We start from the raw sequence: 18,380 nt of genomic DNA on the forward strand, positions 1-18,380 counted from the left end.
ACATGCCATCGATGTTCTTTCTATAACATCGTATCGAGTCGATAGTTTATATTTGAAGAGACCGTAAGCCGATCCAAAGATTTTTGTTTGTCGAAGGCAACTGAGGTATCAGTTCAGTTTGCTCATTCGACGATCTTGTAGTAATCGCCAATATATTTGTTGGGTCGTGTGTATGTTTGTAATGGAGACAGCCCCTGAGTAAATGAGGGAATCATGCGCTTATTCGGCTTTGTAACGCGGTGCACCGGCGTGAGCCTTTCATATTTGCATTGTTTCCACCAATTGCAGCACTCGCATGTTCCTTGAGGCTTGGTGGAAGTATTTTTGTATGAAGATCTCTGTCAATTGTAGCACTCGCATGTTTCCTGAGGCTGTTGACGAAAACCGCAATAGATCTTACTGCCCCCGAGTATTGCCGGGTAGGCTGCAATATGTTGATAACCAGAGCTCCCGATGGGAGTAATAGTAACCGATAAAGATTTTCATCAATTGTAACACTCACATGTTTCCAGAGGCTCTTGACGAAAACCGTAATGGACCTTGCAGCCCCCGAGTATTGCCGGGTAAGTTGCAATATGTCGATAACCAGAGCTCCCTATGGGAGTAATAGTAGCCGATAATTCCGAAAAGCTCCCGAACATTTGTTCAAGTAAAATAATAATTATATAGACTTAATCAGAAATTTTTATTCATAACATGCATTGGGGTATACATTATTCCGATGTTGACTAAGATGCCTTATTGTAAAATAAAAGAAGTAAACAGTCGAGGCCTAAGCATAGAAATGTCGCAATCGTGCAACGTTCCATGGGTTGCCTTCCACTTGTCATGTTGTAGTATTCTTAATGCGATAGGCTCCTCCTGGAGTGACTTCAGTAACGATGTATGGTCCTTCCCATGGAGATTCAAGCTTCAGATGTCCCTTCTGCTTTAAGCGTAGTACTAGGTCGCCTACATCAAAACTTCGAGTGCGCACCCTTCGACTGTGATTATTCTGTATCGCCTACTGATATATTGTTGTTCTCACCAAAGCAACATCTCGAGCTTCGTCAACGAGGTCCACAACATCATGTAATGCTTGAACAGAGGCTTTCTCATTATATGCGACTACCCGTGGTGCTTTGAAGCGAACGTCGGCAGGAAGAACGGCTTCGGATCTGTGCACAAGAAAGAAGGGAGTATACTGCGTTGATCTATTCGGCGTAGTCTGCAGGCTCCAAAGTACCGATGGAAATTCTTTGACCCAAGCTCCAGCTGCTTTTGTGAGACGTTTTTTAATGTCATCGCAAATTAGACCATTGATCCTCTCCACTTTCCCGTTGGTTTGGGGCTGTGAAACAGAAGCACAACTGATCTTGATGCCATTATCTTCACAAAATTCATGAAATTCTTTGGATGCAAAGTTGGTTCCATTGTCTGTGATGATGTTGTGAGGTACACCGAAGCGGCAGGTGATCCTTTGAAGAATTTGACAGTCATTGTAGCCGTTTGGTTGGTTACTGGTATGGCCTCAATCCACTTGCTAAATTTGTCGACTGCCACTAGCAAATAGGTATGGCCACCTGGTGATGACTTTGGCATTGGTCCAACCTGATCGAGTCCCCACTGCGCAAAAGGCCATGCCAAAGGTATTTTCATGAGGTCCGTAGCAGGTGCGTGTGGTTTTGGTGTGAAACGTTGGCAAAGGTCGCACTTCCGAACCTAGTCTCTTGCATCGGCTGCTGCTGTTGGCCAATAAAACCTAGCTCTAAAAGCTTTAGCCACAAGTGCTCGGCTGCTTGCATGATGACCCCACGTGCCTTCATGTATCTCTTGCCACAGGGCCATTCCATCATCGATGGCGATGCACCGTTGAAAGATGCCAGAGATACTTCGTTTATAAAGTTCGCCATCTACTATAGTGAATGCTTTAGAGCGTCGCATAATGCGCCTAGGCTCTGCCGGATCATCCGACAACTGTTGTTGAAGTAAATACGCCAGAAAGGGCTCAGTCCACAGAGGCTCGAGGAGTAGAACTTGTTGTTCGGGTCCAACGATAATATCTTCGATAGCGTCGTGGGGTGCAGCCCCCAAGTCAGTAGTCAATTTTTCAGGAGGTGTCGAAGTCTTGATTTTAATAGTTCGCTGATTAATTACTTCATAAAAGACTCCATCTGGAATTGCGGAGCATGTGGAGCCGACATTTGCCAAGGCATCTGCTTCCTCGTTGCTAGCTCTACCGATATGTTTTAACTCACAACCTTCGAACTTGGCTTCCATCGATTGATACATTTGGTGATAAGCGATCATGTTGTCGCTGATGGCGTCACACAAATTCATCGACTGCTGGACCACGAGGTTTGAGTCTCCATAAATATCCAAACGGGTAGCGCCACATGCCTTGGCCATACGCATGCCGTGCAATAATGCTCCGTATTCTGCTTCATTGTTTGTCGGTAGCGAGAAGTTCATCCTTAGCACATACTTCATCTTGTCTCCTTGTGGTGAAATTAACACCACTCCTGCGCATGCGCCAGAGTTTGCGACTAAATCCAATCGACAAAGAAGTCTGAGAGGACCTGGGACTTGATAGATGTTCAGTTGATGTAGGAAATATCATGTGGCGCTAACTCGATAGCCCACTGAGATACCCGACCTGTAGCATCTGGATTGGTGAGTAAATTCTTCAATGGAGCTTCAGTTACGACGATGATCGGATGCTCAGCGAAATAATGCCTCAACTTCCGTGCTGTCATCCATACGGCATATGCCAGCTTCTGGTAGTGTGGGTACCGCTGTTTTGCTGGTGTGAGTACTTCACTGGGTAGTAGACAGGGCATTGTACGTCGTGAACTTTCCCTGCTTCCGCGCGCTCGACTATAAGCACAGTGCTAACAACTCGACTAGTTGTTGCGATATAAAGTAACATCGGCTCCCTGTCATGTGGGGTAACGAGGGCCGGGGAAGTTGGCAAAACTTTCTTTAGATTGTCGAAAGCATCCCTGTGCTTCTGCTATCCACTCGAACTTCTCTGATGTTTTTATCAATTGATAGAAGGGTAGAGCCTTTTCTCCTAATTTTCCAATGAAACTGCTGAGAGCTGCTACGCGTCCTGCTAGTTGTTGCACCTGCTGCAAATTCCTTGGTGGCTCCATGTCATGGACAGCCTTGATCTTCAAGGGATTAGCCTCTATTCCTCTGGCTGAAACAAAGTACCCGAGTACCTGGCCTCCTGGTACCCCGAGAAAGCATTTCTTCGGGTTTAGCTTGATTTTGTAACGATAGAGGTTGTCGAAGGTTTATCTCAGGTCGTCGATGAGCGTGGCGGCATTTCTGGTCTTAAAGACGATGTCGTCGATATAAACCTCGATATTCCGGCCAATCTGCTCCCCGAGGCAGGCTTGCATACACCGTTGATTGGTTGCGCCCGTGTTTTTTTAACCCGAAGGTCATGACGTTGTAACAGTAAACACCATGCGGTGTAATAAACGTTGTTAACTCTTGGTCTTCTTCTTTGAGCTTGATTTGATTATACCCTGAGTAAGCATCTAGAAAGGAGAGGCGATCGCAACCTACCGTGGAATCGACAATTTGATCGATACGAGGCAACGACAAATGATCCTTCGGGCAATATTTGTTGAGGCTCGTGAAGTCGATGCACATACGAAGAGCTATCGTATCTTTCTTCGGCACCATGACTGGGTTGGCTACCCACTTGGCTTCCTTAAGCTCTTGAATAAATCCACTTTACGGAGCCGAGTAACTTCTTCTCCAATGGCTTTTATATTTGGTTCCGAGAAACGATGTAATGTCTATTGTACAGGCTTGGCTTTGGGGTGAACATTGAGGGTGTGCTCAGCGAGTTCTATGGGAATACCTGGCATGTCGGATGGCTCCCGTGCAAATATTTCCTAGCGCTCACGGAGGAACTCGATGAGCGCGCCTTCCTATGCGATAGTAGATCAGTCGATGCATTGATTGTTTTATTCGGATCAGAGGGATGCACTTGATGCTTCTTTGCTTATTTGGCGGCGTCAAACTCGTCGGACTTTGTGTTCCGATTATCGGCAGGTGGCTGCATATGGTCAGTTGGCACGTCCAGTGCATTGAGCTATTCCTTGACTCCGAATTTGGGGGCGATCTTCTGGAAATCCTTATCACAATTATCGGAACGAGAAAAACTTCCATGAACAGTTATTGTAGTCCCGTTATTGCCTAGCATCTTGAGCTTCAAGTACGCATAATGAGGAACTGCCATGAACTTGGCAAATGCTGGTCGGCGGAGTATGGCGTGGTACTGCGATTCACAATCTACTACCTCGAACTCGAGTCTCTCCTTCCTGAAATTGTTGGGAGTACCAAAGACAACGTCCAGCGAGATCTTGCCAAGAGGATATGCGGGTCGGGTCGGGATGATGCCGTGGAAACCAGTATCGGATTCCTTTAACATATCGACCGTTAAACCCATCGCCTTCATCGTGCTTGCAAACAAGAGGTTTAAACCACTCACTCCATCCATGAACACCTTGTTCATGTTGTATCCTCCGATATGTGCTTCAAGGACTAGGGCAACGTGATCGGGCCTTGGAACGGCTGTAGGGTGATCTGCCATGCTAAACAGGATGCTTTGATCTGACCAATCGATATATTCGGACACAGTTGCCATAGCCACTTATGCAAGCTTTATCTCCCGCGAAAACTTCTTGGATTCTCTTTTTGAAACGATGGCTTTGTGAATCATGTTCACATGCCCTCGAGATAGATGGTTGATACGTCTCCGACGTATCGATAATTTCTTATGTTCCATGCCACATTATTGATGATATCTACATGTTTTATGCACATTATATGTCATTATTATGCGTTTTCCGGAACTAACCTATTGACGAGATGCCGAAGGGCCGGTTCTCGTTTTCTGCTGTTTTTGGTTCCAGAAATCCTAGTAAGGAAATATTCTCGGAATCGGACGAAATCAACGCCCAGCATCCTATTTTTCCACGAAGCTTCCAGAACACCCGAGAGCCGCCAGAGGAGGCCCCTGTGGGCCCCAGACGACAGGGTGGCGCGGCCAGGGCCTGGGCCGCGCCCCCCTAGTGTGTCACCGCCTCGTCGCCTCTCCGACTCCGCCTCTTCGCCTATAAAAAGGTCCCTGACCTAAAACACGATACGGAAAAGCCACGGTACGAGAAACCTTCCAGAGCCGCCGCCATCGCGAAGCCAAGATCCGGGGGACAGAGTCTCCGTTCGGCACGCCGCCGGGACGGGGAAGTGCCCCGGAAGGCTTCTCCATCGACACCACCGCCATCTTCATCAACGCTCGCTGTCTCCCATGAGGAGGGAGTAGTTCTCCATCGAGGCTCGGGGCTGTACCGGTAGCTATGTGGTTAATCTCTCTCCTATGTGCTTCAATACAATAATCTCATGAGCTGCCTTACATGATTGAGATTCATATGATGATGCTTGTAATCTAGATGTCATTATGCTAGTCAAGTGGGTTTTACTTATGTGATCTCCGGAGACTCCTTGTCCCACGTGTGTAAAGGTGACGAGTGTGTGCACCGTGTGGGTCTCTTAGGCTATATTTCACAGAATACTTATTCACTGTTATGAATGGCATAGTGAAGTGCTTATTTATATCTCTTTATGATTGCAATGTGTTTTGTATCACAATTTATCTGTGTGCTACTCTAGTGATGTTATTAAAGTAGTTTATTTCTCCTGCACGGTGTAATGGTGACGAGTGTGTGCATCGTGTAGTACTTGGCGTGGGCTATGATTGTGATCTCTTGTAGATTATGAAGTTAACTATTGCTATGATGGTATTGATGTGATCTATTCCTCCTTTCGTAGTGTGAAGGTGATAGTGTGCATGCTATGTTAGTACTTGGTTTGGTTATGTTGATCTGTCATGCACTCTAAGGTTACTTAAACATGAATATCAAATATTGTGGAGCTTGTTAACTCCGGCATTGAGGGTTCGTGTAATCCTACACTGTTAGTGGTGTTCATCATCCAACAAGAGGGTGTAGAGTCTAGCATCTATCTATTTATTCTGTTATGTGATCAATGTTGAGAGTGTCCACTAGTGAAAGTATGATCCCTAGGCCTTGTTCCTAAATACTGCTATCGCTGTTTGTTTACTGTTTTACTGCATCTATACTTCCTGCAATATTACCACCATCAACCACACGCCAGCGAGCACTTTTCTGGTGCCGTTGCTACTGCTTATATTTATTCATACCACTTGTATTTCACTATCTCTTCGCCGAACTAGTGCACCTATTAGGTGTGTTGGGGACACAAGAGACTTCTTGCTTTGTGGTTGCAGGGTTGCATGAGAGGGATATCTTTGACCTCTTCCTCCCCGAGTTCGATAAACCTTGGGTGATCCACTTAAGGGAAACTTGCTGCTGTTCTACAAACCTCTGCTCTTGGAGGCCCAACACTTGTCTACAAGAATAGAAGCTCCCGTAGACATCAAGCTATTTTACGGCGCCGTTGCCGGGGAGGAAAGGTAAAAGGTACTCACACTCCGGATCTCGGCTACTAAGCTATTTTCGCCGTTGTAAGTACTCGAAGCTATTTCCTTTAGATCCTGCAATTGCATCTTTTTGTTTCTTGTTTACACTAGTTTGGCATAATGGACAACAATGAGCTTCTTATTCTATTTCCTGATTTAAGACATGGATGGTTTGATGCGAAAATTAAAAAACCTATGGAACATATTAGTATGAACGCTTTGAACACCATTGTTGCTAATGATATGGAAAATTCTAAGCTTGGGGAAGCTGGTTTTGATGAGCATGATCTTTTTAGTCCCCCAAGCATTGAGGGGGAAATTTACTTTGATGATACTTTGCCTCCCATATATGATGATTATAATGATAGTAGTCTTTTAGTACCGCCTGTTATGGAGAATAAATTTGATTATGATTACAATATGCCTCCTATATTTGATGATGAAAATAATAATGATAGCTACTTTGTTGAATTTGCTCCCACTACAACTAATAAAATTGATTATGCCTATGTGGAGAGTAATAATTTTATGCATGAGACTCATGATAAGAATGCTTTATGTGATAGTTATATTGTTGAGTTTGCTCATGATGCTACTTGGACATTATTATGAGAGAGGAAAATATGGTTGTAGAAATTTTCATGTTACTAAAATACCTCTCTATATGCTTAAAATTTTGAAATTGAGCTTGTCTTGTTTTCCTATGCTTATTGCATTATGCCTACATAACTTGTTTATTTACAAGATTCCTTTTCATAGGAAGCATGTTAGACTTAAATTTGTTTTGAATTTGCCTCTTGATGCTCTCTTTTGCTTCAACTACTATTTCTTGCGAGTGCATCATTAAAACTGCTGAGCCCATCTTAATGGCTATAAAGAAAGAACTTCTTGGGAGATAACCCATGTGTTTATTTTGCTACAGTACCTCTATTTTATATTTATGTCTTGGAAGTTGTTTACTACTGTAGCAACCTCTCCTTATCTTAGTTTTGTGCTTTGTTGTGCCAAGTAAAGTCTTTGATAGTAAGGTTCATACTAGATTTGGATTGATGCGCAGTAACAGATTTCTTTGCTGTCACGAATTCCGACCTGCCTCTCTGTAGGTAGCTCAGAAAAATATGCCAATTTACGTGCGTGATCCTCAGATATGTACGCAACTTTCATTCAATTTGGGCATTTTCATTTGAGCAAGTCTGGTGCCTAAATAAAATCCATCTTTACGGACTGTTCTGTTTTGACAGATTCTGCCTTTTATTTCGCATTGCCTCTTTTGCTATGATGGATGAATTTCTTTGATCCATTAATGTCCAGTAGCTTTATGCAATGTCCAGAAGTGTTAAGAATGATTGTGTCACCTCTGAACATGTTAATTTTTATTTTACACTAACCCTCTAATGAGTTGTTTCGAGTTTGGTGTGGAGGAAGTTTTCAAGGATCAAGAGAGGAGAATGATGCAATATGATCAAGGAGAGTGAAAGCTCTAAGCTTGGGGATGCCCCGGTGGTTCACCCCTGCATATTTTAAGAAGACTCAAGCGTCTAAGCTTGGGGATTCCCAAGGCATCCCCTTCTTCATCGACAACATTATCGGGTTCCTCCCCGAAACTATATTTTTATTCCATCACATCTTATGTGCTTTGCTTGGAGCGTCGGTTTGTTTTTGTTTTTGTTTTTGTTTGAATAAAATGGATCCTAGCATTCATTGTGTGGGAGAGAGACACGCTCCGCTGTTGCATATGGACAAATATGTCCTTAGGCTTTACTCATAGTATTCATGGCGAAGGTTTAATCTTCTTCGTTAAATTGTTATATGGTTGGAATCGGGAAATGCTACATGTAGTAATTCTAAAATGTCTTGAATAATTTGATACTTGGCAATTGTTGTGCTCATGTTTAAGCTCTTGCATCATATACTTTGCACCCATTAATGAAGAAACACCTAGAGCTTGCTAAATTTGGTTTGCATATTTGGTCTCTCTAAAGTCTAGATAATTTCTAGTATTGAGTTTTGAACAACAAGGAAGACGGTGTAGAGTCTTATAATGTTTACAATATGTCTTTTATGTGAGTTTTGCTGCACCGGTTCATCCTTGTGTTTGTTTCAAATAACCTTGCTAGTCTAAACCTTGTATCGAGAGGGAATACTTCTCATGCATCCAAAATCCTTGAGCCAACCACTATGCCATTTGTGTCCACCATACCTACCTACTACATGGTATTTCTCCGCCATTCCAAAGTAAATTGCTTGAGTGCTACCTTTAAAATTTCCATTCTTTACCTTTGCAATATATAGCTCATGGGACAAATAGCTTAAAAACTATTGTGGTATTGAATATGTACTTATGCACTTTATCTCTTATTAAGTTGCTTGTTGTGCGATAACCATGATTCGGGGACGCCATCAACTATTCTTTGTTGAATATCATGTGAGTTGCTATGCATGTCCGTCTTGTACGAAGTAAGAGAGATCTACCACCTTAATGGTTGGAGCATGCATATTGTTAGAGAAGAACATTGGGCCGCTAACTAAAGCCATGAATCATGGTGGAAGTTTCAGTTTTGGACATATATCCTCAATCTCATATGAGAACACTAATTGTTGCTACATGCTTATGCATTAAAGAGGAGTCCATTGTCTGTTGTCCATGTTGTCCCGGTATGGATGTCTAAGTTGAGAATAATCAAAAGCGAGAAATCCAAAATGCGAGCTTTCTCCTTAGACCTTTGTACAGGCGGCATGGAGGTACCCCATTGTGACACTTGGTTAAAACATGTGTATTGCGATGATCCGGTAGTCCAAGCTAATTAGGACAAGGTGCGGGCACTATTAGTATACTATGCATGAGGCTTGCAACTTGTAAGATATAATTTACATGATACATATGCTTTATTACTACCGTTGACAAAATTGTTTCTTGTTTTTAAAATAAAAGCTCTAGCACAAATATAGCAATCGATGCTTTCCTCTGCGAAGGACCTTTCTTTTACTTTCATGTTGAGTCAGTTCACCTATCTCTCTCCACCTCAAGAAGCAAACACTTGTGTGAACTGTGCATTGATTCCTACATACTTGCATATTGCACTTGTTATATTACTCTATGTTGACAATATCCATGAGATACACATGTTACAAGTTGAAAGCAACCGCTGAAACTTAATCTTCCTTTGTGTTGCTTCAATACCTTTACTTTGATTTATTGCTTTATGAGTTAACTCTTATGCAAGACTTATTGATGCTCGTCTTGAAAGTACTATTCATGAAAAGTCTTTGCTTTATGATTCATTTGTTTACTCATGTCATTACCATTGTTTTGATCGCTGCATTCATTACATATGCTTACAATAGTATGATCAAGGTTATGATGGCATGTCACTCCAGAAATTATCTTTGTTATCGTTTACCTGCTCGGGACGAGCGAGAACTAAGCTTGGGGATGCTGATACGTCTCCGACGTATCGATAATTTCTTATGTTCCATGCCACATTATTGATGATATCTACATGTTTTATGCACATTATATGTCATTATTATGTGTTTTCCGGAACTAACCTATTGACGAGATGCCGAAGGGCCGGTTCTCGTTTTACTCGCTGTTTTTGGTTCCAGAAATCCTAGTAAGGAATATTCTCGGAATCGGACGAAATCAACGCCCATCATCCTATTTTTCCACGAAGCTTCCAGAACACCCGAGAGCCGCCAGAGGAGGGCCCTGTGGGCCCCAGACGACAGGGTGGCGCGGCCAGGGCCTGGGCCGCGCCCCCCTAGTGTGTCACCGCCTCGTCGCCTCTCCGACTCCGCCTCTTCGCCTATAAAAAGGTCCCTGACCTAAAACACGATACGGAAAAGCCACGGTACGAGAAATCTTCCAGAGCCGCCGCCATCGCGAAGCCAAGATCTGGGAGACAGGAGTCTCTGTTCCGGCACGCCGCCGGGACGGGGAAGTGCCCCCGGAAGGCTTCTCCGTCGACACCACCGCCATCTTCATCAACGCTGCTGTCTCCCATGAGGAGGGAGTAGTTCTCCATCGAGGCTCGGGGCTGTACCGGTAGCTATGTGGTTAATCTCTCTCCTATGTGCTTCAATACAATAATCTCATGAGCTGCCTTACATGATTGAGATTCATATGATGATGCTTGTAATCTAGATGTCATTATGCTAGTCAAGTGGGTTTTACTTATGTGATCTCCGGAGACTCCTTGTCCCACGTGTGTAAAGGTGACGAGTGTGTGCACCGTGTGGGTCTCTTAGGCTATATTTCACGAGAATACTTATTCACCGTTATGAATGGCATAGTGAAGTGCTTATTTATATCTCTTTATGATTGCAATGTGTTTTGTATCACAATTTATCTGTGTGCTACTCTAGTGATGTTATTAAAGTAGTTTATTCCTCCTGCACGGTGTAATGGTGACAGTGTGTGCATCGTGTAGTACTTGGCGTGGGCTATGATTGTGATCTCTTGTAGATTATGAAGTTAACTATTGCTATGATGGTATTGATGTGATCTATTCCTCCTTTCGTAGTGTGAAGGTGATAGTGTGCATGCTATGTTAGTACTTGGTTTGGTTATGTTGATCTGTCATGCACTCTAAGGTTACTTAAACATGAATATCGAATATTGTGGAGCTTGTTAACTCCGGCATTGAGGGTTCGTGTAATCCTACACGGTTAGTGGTGTTCATCATCCAACAAGAGGGTGTAGAGTCTAGCATCTATCTATTTATTCTGTTATGTGATCAATGTTGAGAGTGTCCACTAGTGAAAGTATGATCCCTAGGCCTTGTTCCTAAATACTTGCTATCGCTATTTGTTTACTTGTTTTCTCGCATCTATACTTCCTGCAATATTACCACCATCAACCACACGCCGGCGAGCACTTTTACGGTGCCGTTGCTACTGCTTATATTTATTCATACCACCTGTATTTCACTATCTCTTCGCCGAACTAGTGCACCTATTAGGTGTGTTGGGGACACAAGAGACTTCTTGCTTTGTGGTTGCGGGGTTGCATGAGAGGGATATCTTTGACCTCTTCCTCCCTGAGTTCGATAAACCTTGGGTGATCCACTTAAGGGAAACTTGCTGCTGTTCTACAAACCTCTGCTCTTGGAGGCCCAACACTGTCTACAAGAATAGAAGCTCCCGTAGACATCAATGGTAAACTTCGGCAGGCACGCAGATATCTTCGGCTGGCACGTACTGCTGTAGTTGTGATTGAGCATAGGCAGGTGTACCTTCTCTTATCGGACGCGCCATTGCTTCTGAATTAGACCTTAACTCCTCACACAACTTCTGAATATCGAGGAACTGTCGACAATCCTTGAGCCGATGTGATGCCGTCTCAAGATTGTTCTTTGGGTCGATGTAAGTATGCAAGTAACATGGAGCAACAAGTGGTTCTGCAGCTGGCAGGTAAGGCGCCCGAGGGAGGCGAACATGTCGGTTGCGGCTTCTGGTTAATCGCTCATTGTACCATCCTTCATCCTGCTCGCCGTACTGATAGGGGCGACTTGCGACACGATCAATTGCCTCACAAATGAAGGTACCTTATCTTCTTCTGGAGCTCCTGCCTGCTCCCAATGCTATTAAGATTTCTTTGGATGCTTACGTCATTGTTGTTGAACGAGTATGGTGAATCCACCGCGGCTAGCGGCGGAACAACGATTGTTGGTGGAATTGAAATTCTTTCCGAACCCGGCGCGCCCGAACCCGAGAGTCGAAGGAAACCTCCGGAGTCGACGATGAAGTGGACATCGCCGAACATTGTGTCCATGTCGTCGCGTAACTCTGAAGGAGTCGAAAGCGACGCGTTGTTGCGTGGAGTGAACTCGAAGGATCCGCAACGAACCGGGTCCCTTGAGCCTGAAGGTGTTGGTGACGACGGTGTTTGTGACATCAGCAAAAACGCAGCTGACGTGACTGGAGCAGCCAATGATGTGCCTTGTACCGACAGGGTTCCCACAGATGGCGCCAGTTGACGAGGGTGCTCCCCGGCAATGCCCACCATGAGGGGCTTAGGGTTGACGGAATCCTGCAGGCTGACACGAAACATCGGAAACCAAACAAACGGGGAGAGAGATTTATCCAGGTTCGAGGCTCTCAATGACGTAAAACCCTTACTTCCTGCTTGTCTGATCTTGATTATCGAATATATCGGGTTACATTGGGGTAGCCCATAGATTGTGGTGGTTGTCTCGTCGAGAAGCTAAGATTCTAGGGTTCTAGCTCTTGACTTGCGGTGAATCTACATGTTGAAGTTGTCCCTCGGCAGACCTCTCATGACCTTTATATAGCAGGCCAGGTCCCGAGAGTTCTGTCCGGACTCGACTAGGTTACAAAAAGATCTATTCCAATCTTTCCTTGTATAGCGTCTTCTTGTCTTGTATCTCAAGAATCCTTCTTCAGATAATTCTCTTTCTCTGGAACCAACGTATAGGCCCATCTTGGTTATTGAGCAATCTTCATGGGCCTCTAGTTAAGTCGGAGGAGGTAATCTAATGTTAGATACCCGAAGGGTGATGTGTAGTAGCGTAGCAACAATTGCCACTAAGAATGTGTTTTTGAGTTAATCAATATGTTATATTATAAGGTTTTTGAATAAAATAATAAAACAAGTTGGGTGCATTGATGGAGAGGCCGGTAGTTTCTTTCCTAAAAATTTATAGTTGGCGATCAGTACTGAAAACGATAGTAAGAAAAAATCTGCATTTTCATTTAGTTTCAGATACAATTTGGTAAGCTTAACTTTAGCAAGTGTGGCTAAAAAATTGAGCGACAAAATGTGCCCAAAATTTCAATCTACGACAATGCGCCATATGGATAATAAAATATGGCTATGCTAAAGTATGGCAAAACCAAACACATGCCAAATTATCAAACTTTTGCTTGGCAAAGTATGGCCGGAAACTAAAAAAAAACCCACATTTGTAACTTGGAATGATCAATCTGAATTAGTCAGTGAGCGTCTAATAGAATGACAGCTCCTCCCCGCTCGGGTCGCTCCCAGCTTGGGGCGACTCGGGTGGCCCCTAACCCTACTCACCCCTGCAGCCCCCCACGTCCCTGCCTCGCCGCCGCTTGAGACTGCCGGTGGGCAAGCCCGCGACCTCGAGGATGGCGGCGGCGAGGCGACCTCCAAGTGATGTGCTTGTTTCGGCGGTCGGCACGGCCATCCTAGGCATCCAGATGCGGAGCTATGCCTGGCCATGGACTGCAGCTTCGGCCATCCTCGACCTCCGCCTTCTCCCAAGCGGAGACAACTCCAAGCTTCACGCCGCAGGTGCTGGCCATGGTGGAGTTGGTCAGGGTGACCTTTTGCAGCGGATCTGGGAGGGAGTGGCTGTAGGCGGGACAGGGGTCCCAGGCACCCGTCGCCGGCGCGGTGCTCCGGCGGGTGTGGCCTCTTTTGCTCTTCCATGTCCTAGCTTCTCCTCTGCAAGCTCCTTGTGGTCGTCTTCCCGCGTTGCACGCGCATCTGGCTGGCTAGATCTGGGGATCTGATGGCCAAGCCGTGTTTTTTCGTCGAGCTGTGGGTGGTAGGTGTGCTGGCCGGTGCCGTTTCCCGGTTTGGTGTGGTTGTGTTTCTTAGGCTTGCCGGTTTGGGGTAGTTTGGAAGCCGGAGCGGCGGCTCCGGGTGGTGGACGCACGAGCGGCTATGCGGCGAGCCTCGTGGCGGCGGTGTTGGTCGCGCCCCTTGGTCGTGAGGACGGCAATGCGGGCGGCATCGGGAGCTCCTGGTGAGGTCCGGCACGGGCGCCGTTCCTCGCCCAGATCTCGATCTGGAGGCGTTGTGGCAGTCATGGTGTCCCTCATCCTCGCGGTGTGGGCTGGAGCTAGTTCCTCTACTCGGGGTTGCTGGGTGTTGTGGCCGAGCGAAAGCTCAGGCTGACGATGTCGGTTCTGGTATCGGCGACGCTCATGGGCGCCATTTCCCCTCTTGTGGGCGATACCGTGGCTCCACCTCATCGCCCCAAGTCATTGCTCCAGGTGAAAGCCCTGGTCTTCGGACCAGGCGGTCGCAGCGCTGCTACGTCATAACCTCGTTGGAGGTACTGCCTTGGAGCATCGGTCTTGTCTTCGCCATACCTGCTTTGGCGGCAAAGTTGGTGCCTTCTCAGTGGTCGAAGAGATGTTGTAGTGGCTTCCTTGCTCTTGTGCTTCATGGGAGGCCAGTTCGGCCCATGGAGGCGTCGTCCACCTCGGTGCTATGTTCGCCGAGCGATGCAGCCGCGGTCGGCGGGATGCCGTTCGCCGTTGTTGTCGGTGTTGCGGTGGGCTGGGGTTTGTCCCCACGCAGGCATGTCGACAAAGCCGTTACCACCGGTTTCCGGACTTGGGGTCGGACCGTGGCCATGGCTGGCGACCTCCGCACGTCATTGTTTTTTTTTTTTTGAATTTTCACCGGGGGGGAGAGGATCCCCACCTGAATTTCTATTTCCAACCGGCTCAAAGGGCCACGTTTTACGGCTCCGCACATCATTGTGATGTTGGGCTTCCCCTCTTCCGTTCTCGACATCTTTGCAAGGCTCCGTCTTTCCTTTTCTTGGGCTCATGTTCTTTACCAAGCTTGTTCCTTATGTTGTTGTGGTGCCCTCTGCGGTTGAGTCTTCGTGCTCAGCCTAGTAGTTGTGCTCTAGTTTTTGTTTTAGTTTGATCTTGGATCTGCATTGTAAGAGATTTTTCTCAACACTTCGTATCATTCGGCCGTGCTGGCTTTATTAATTTAAAGTCGGGTTTCTTAGCCTTTTATCTGAAAGAAAGCGTGTAATAGAATCTCGAACTGATAAGAAGACACCATCCAACTACGTAGCAGTTCTAACAGGAAACAAATTCCACAAAAGTTGATAGCATGCGCTCCGAATAAAAGTAATAATATTACAAAATATCACTAGTAATTCTTAAGGGTAGCAAGATTGGCAACGATACTATATTTGAGAATGGGATGGCATCATGTAGCTACACTCCTTAAGGGAACCAAGACTGGGAATGATATATCTGATATGGCATCATGTAGCTAGACTGTCCAGGCCACCCATCGTCATGCCTTTTTCCACCTGAACTGACACCTGACACAAGCAAAAAGAAGGCTCATGTCTTATCTGATGAGTAAAGACAGTGCAAACATTATACTGTATCATAAATCAAGGAAAGATGTACACGATGCATCCAAGTAAAGATGTACACGATGCATCCAAGTAAGCATGAAAATAGTACATCGAACAGTAGCAATAAAACAACACTGCAACGTAGAACATGGATTTCAGAGTACTATCTTCAGGTAGTACAGGAAATACGGACCGTTTTTTCGATTTTAGGAAGCAAACTTGGCAATGAGCTCCTTTACAAGAGAGGGGCATGTTCTGATTATGTCGTCCAAGCCGTCAGCCTCTGTAATCTCTTTCAAATTAGCAGGAGTCTTGACAAACTCGAGGCATGCCTCCTTCAATCCACAACAGTTATGCCGATCAGCTAGAGTAAAAATATTCGTCACTGAGCTCACGCTTATGTTTTCACACAACTTTTTTTCACATAGTGCTTTCAGCCTTTGAAGATCGTATCTATCTGCGGCTGCAAGCAAATGTTGGAGCCACAATGCTTCTTGGGCTTCTTCCTCTTCTTCTAGCATAGCTATCTCTATATCTGGCAGTGAGTCTGTGTAAACAAAGAAAAGCAAGGCCCTAAACACACTTGCTTCCATCTCTTCCACATCTATGACGCTTGATACTGTGCCCTCCTTCATGGGGCCAAAGAGCTCAGCCTTGAAGACTGCAGATCGAGCTGCAAGCACGCACCGATGGGCAACAAACGTCTCATTGTCAACTTTGAATGTCACGTCAGTTCCCTCATTGGACTGTAGGAGGTCGCTGATATGCTGTTGTAAGCTAGGGGGTGGTACCTTAATTGCAATATCAACAGTGGTGACAATGGCGAGGTCACATCGGATGGTGAAACAATCGTCCTTTAGATGATTTGATTTCTCAAGGACGTTGTTTTTCATGAAAAACGTGTAACCCCAAGATGGAGCATTGCTGGAGAACATGCCTGGAGGGGCTGCATTAACATATGCTGAATCTTGCTTCTCAAGCTCGTCGACAAAACTAAATATGTAGCGCACCTTCAGGGGTCCTGTAACATCTTGATCATCAAGCTGCAAAAAGAGAGATAACGAGTCGGCACTAGCCCAGTTGTCGCCCTTAGGATAGTACTTGATGCGCCAACGATGGCCTCCCACCATGAAACCGAGAGAGTAGAACGCCGTGCCATTAGGTGTAACTGCTTTGGTATACGAGTATCCGTTAACCACAAGGAGGTGGTAGCCACTGGCTGATGCGACGTTGATGGCATGGCCGGCGCTCCCCATGCACTTGCCGACGATAGACACGCCAGCAAATGACATATGCCAGATGAGCAACACTTAACTGAATCTGATGATGGAGAATGTGGCACTCGCGCTCGGAATGAATTCGCAAGGATTGATAAGGCCGCCCAATATTTCACGGTAAAGATGCTAATAACGAATTTAACTTCCACAAGAACTGCTTAGTTGAGGCTTGTAGAGTCTTCAACAGCAGGTATCTTTCAATAAAAAAAATCCTTCTGACTACCCAGTAACAGTTGGTAATCTCAGCAGAGTTATCCTCACGTGTTAACAGCAATCAACCAACAGTAGTATCTATAGATTCTCTCCCTTAGCGTTGAAAACAGCAGAGATTACAGGAATGTCTTCTCACATCAGCGGCAAGAGGAACTCCCGGCTAGCAATCAGCGGAACACACGAATAAATTCAGTGACAAGTTTACCTGACAACTGCAGATTCAACGTAAGAACACACGGGAACCCTGCTAGCGTTGGATGTGCGCGGTTGAGCTCACGCGGCTACTACGGTCGATCGATTCCTGCAATTCCAGCGCGTGGAAAATTGGAAACAGATTCGACGAGTTATCGTCGGGCGACAAGCACAATTGGCCGCCGCAATATCCTGGCAATTTTCTGGTTACACGTCAAATCTCAAATAAACTGGTGTACCCTAATACTACTTTTTTGGGAAAGTCTACCCTAATGCATGGCCGGCTCGCCCTATGTATGTAGTGCGTACAAAACACTTGGACACACGACCAGGACTCTGATTTTATCGCTCTCAATTAAGTACCACTTTGGCCCATACCTCAAAAAAAAAGTACCACTTTGGCCCAACCTGAAGTCCTAAACCAGTACGCAAACAAGCTAGGCCCAGCCCTTTACAGATGGTTTGGTAACCCGCCTGCTGCGCATCCAACTTAAAATGTTTATTTTGATTGAGGCAACAGACTACAGATGTGCGTAGAAGCAAAACATTTGAAAGAATTGTGAAAACAACCCTGCAACTTGAACGTGACGAAGAAAAAATACATTCAATGAAAAAGCAGCTCCGACCGCATTTTCATCAGAAAAAAGAAACATGAACGTGACAAGTTCAAAATTGCATGAGTATGCAACTTATCGTAAGAACTGCAAAATAAAGAAGATAAAAAGCTAAGTTTAGGGTAATGCCAATAAACATGAAGAGGTGTAGGGTATGGAAAGCATGAGAGCACACGAGCATTGCTGAGTTAATCCTTGTTGGGCCCTCCCAACATGGACATATGTAGTATGCGCCAACTTTTCCCTCTAGTGGCGACGAAGGGTTTTATTGAACATAACGCGAAGGTAGTGAATCTCAATTATATAAAGCAACATGTAAATAAAACAAAAAGTATCTTGATGTCCCCAACAATACCGAGGGTAGTGAATTGATTGTGCATGACAATTGGATAAGATGTGTCAGACTCCGGCACTAGGGCGCTTGATGTGCATAGCCAAAGCCCCGGTGCGCCAAACGGGTTGTTAGAAAATTTTGAATAAT

At 45.3% G+C, this 18,380-nt stretch overlaps 1 protein-coding gene across 1 annotated transcript; it reads right to left on the reverse strand.

Annotated features, from left to right (window-relative positions):
* Nucleotides 1-15,809: 15,809 nt before the first annotated feature.
* On the reverse strand, nt 15,810-16,895 carry LOC124659862 (BTB/POZ and MATH domain-containing protein 1-like). The gene has a single exon (XM_047197684.1). It carries the CDS (start codon nt 16,893-16,895, stop codon nt 15,810-15,812), a length of 1,086 nt encoding a protein of 361 aa, XP_047053640.1.
* Nucleotides 16,896-18,380: the final 1,485 nt, after the last annotated feature.

Source organism: Lolium rigidum, chromosome 6 (assembly GCF_022539505.1).
Source record: "Lolium rigidum isolate FL_2022 chromosome 6, APGP_CSIRO_Lrig_0.1, whole genome shotgun sequence".
In the NCBI taxonomy this organism is placed as follows: Eukaryota; Viridiplantae; Streptophyta; class Magnoliopsida; order Poales; family Poaceae; genus Lolium; species Lolium rigidum.

Bases quoted from the DNA above. Each gene is read 5' to 3' on its own strand.
- LOC124659862 (XM_047197684.1), bottom strand. From the start codon at position 16,895: ATGTCATTTGCTGGCGTGTCTATCGTCGGCAAGTGCATGGGGAGCGCC.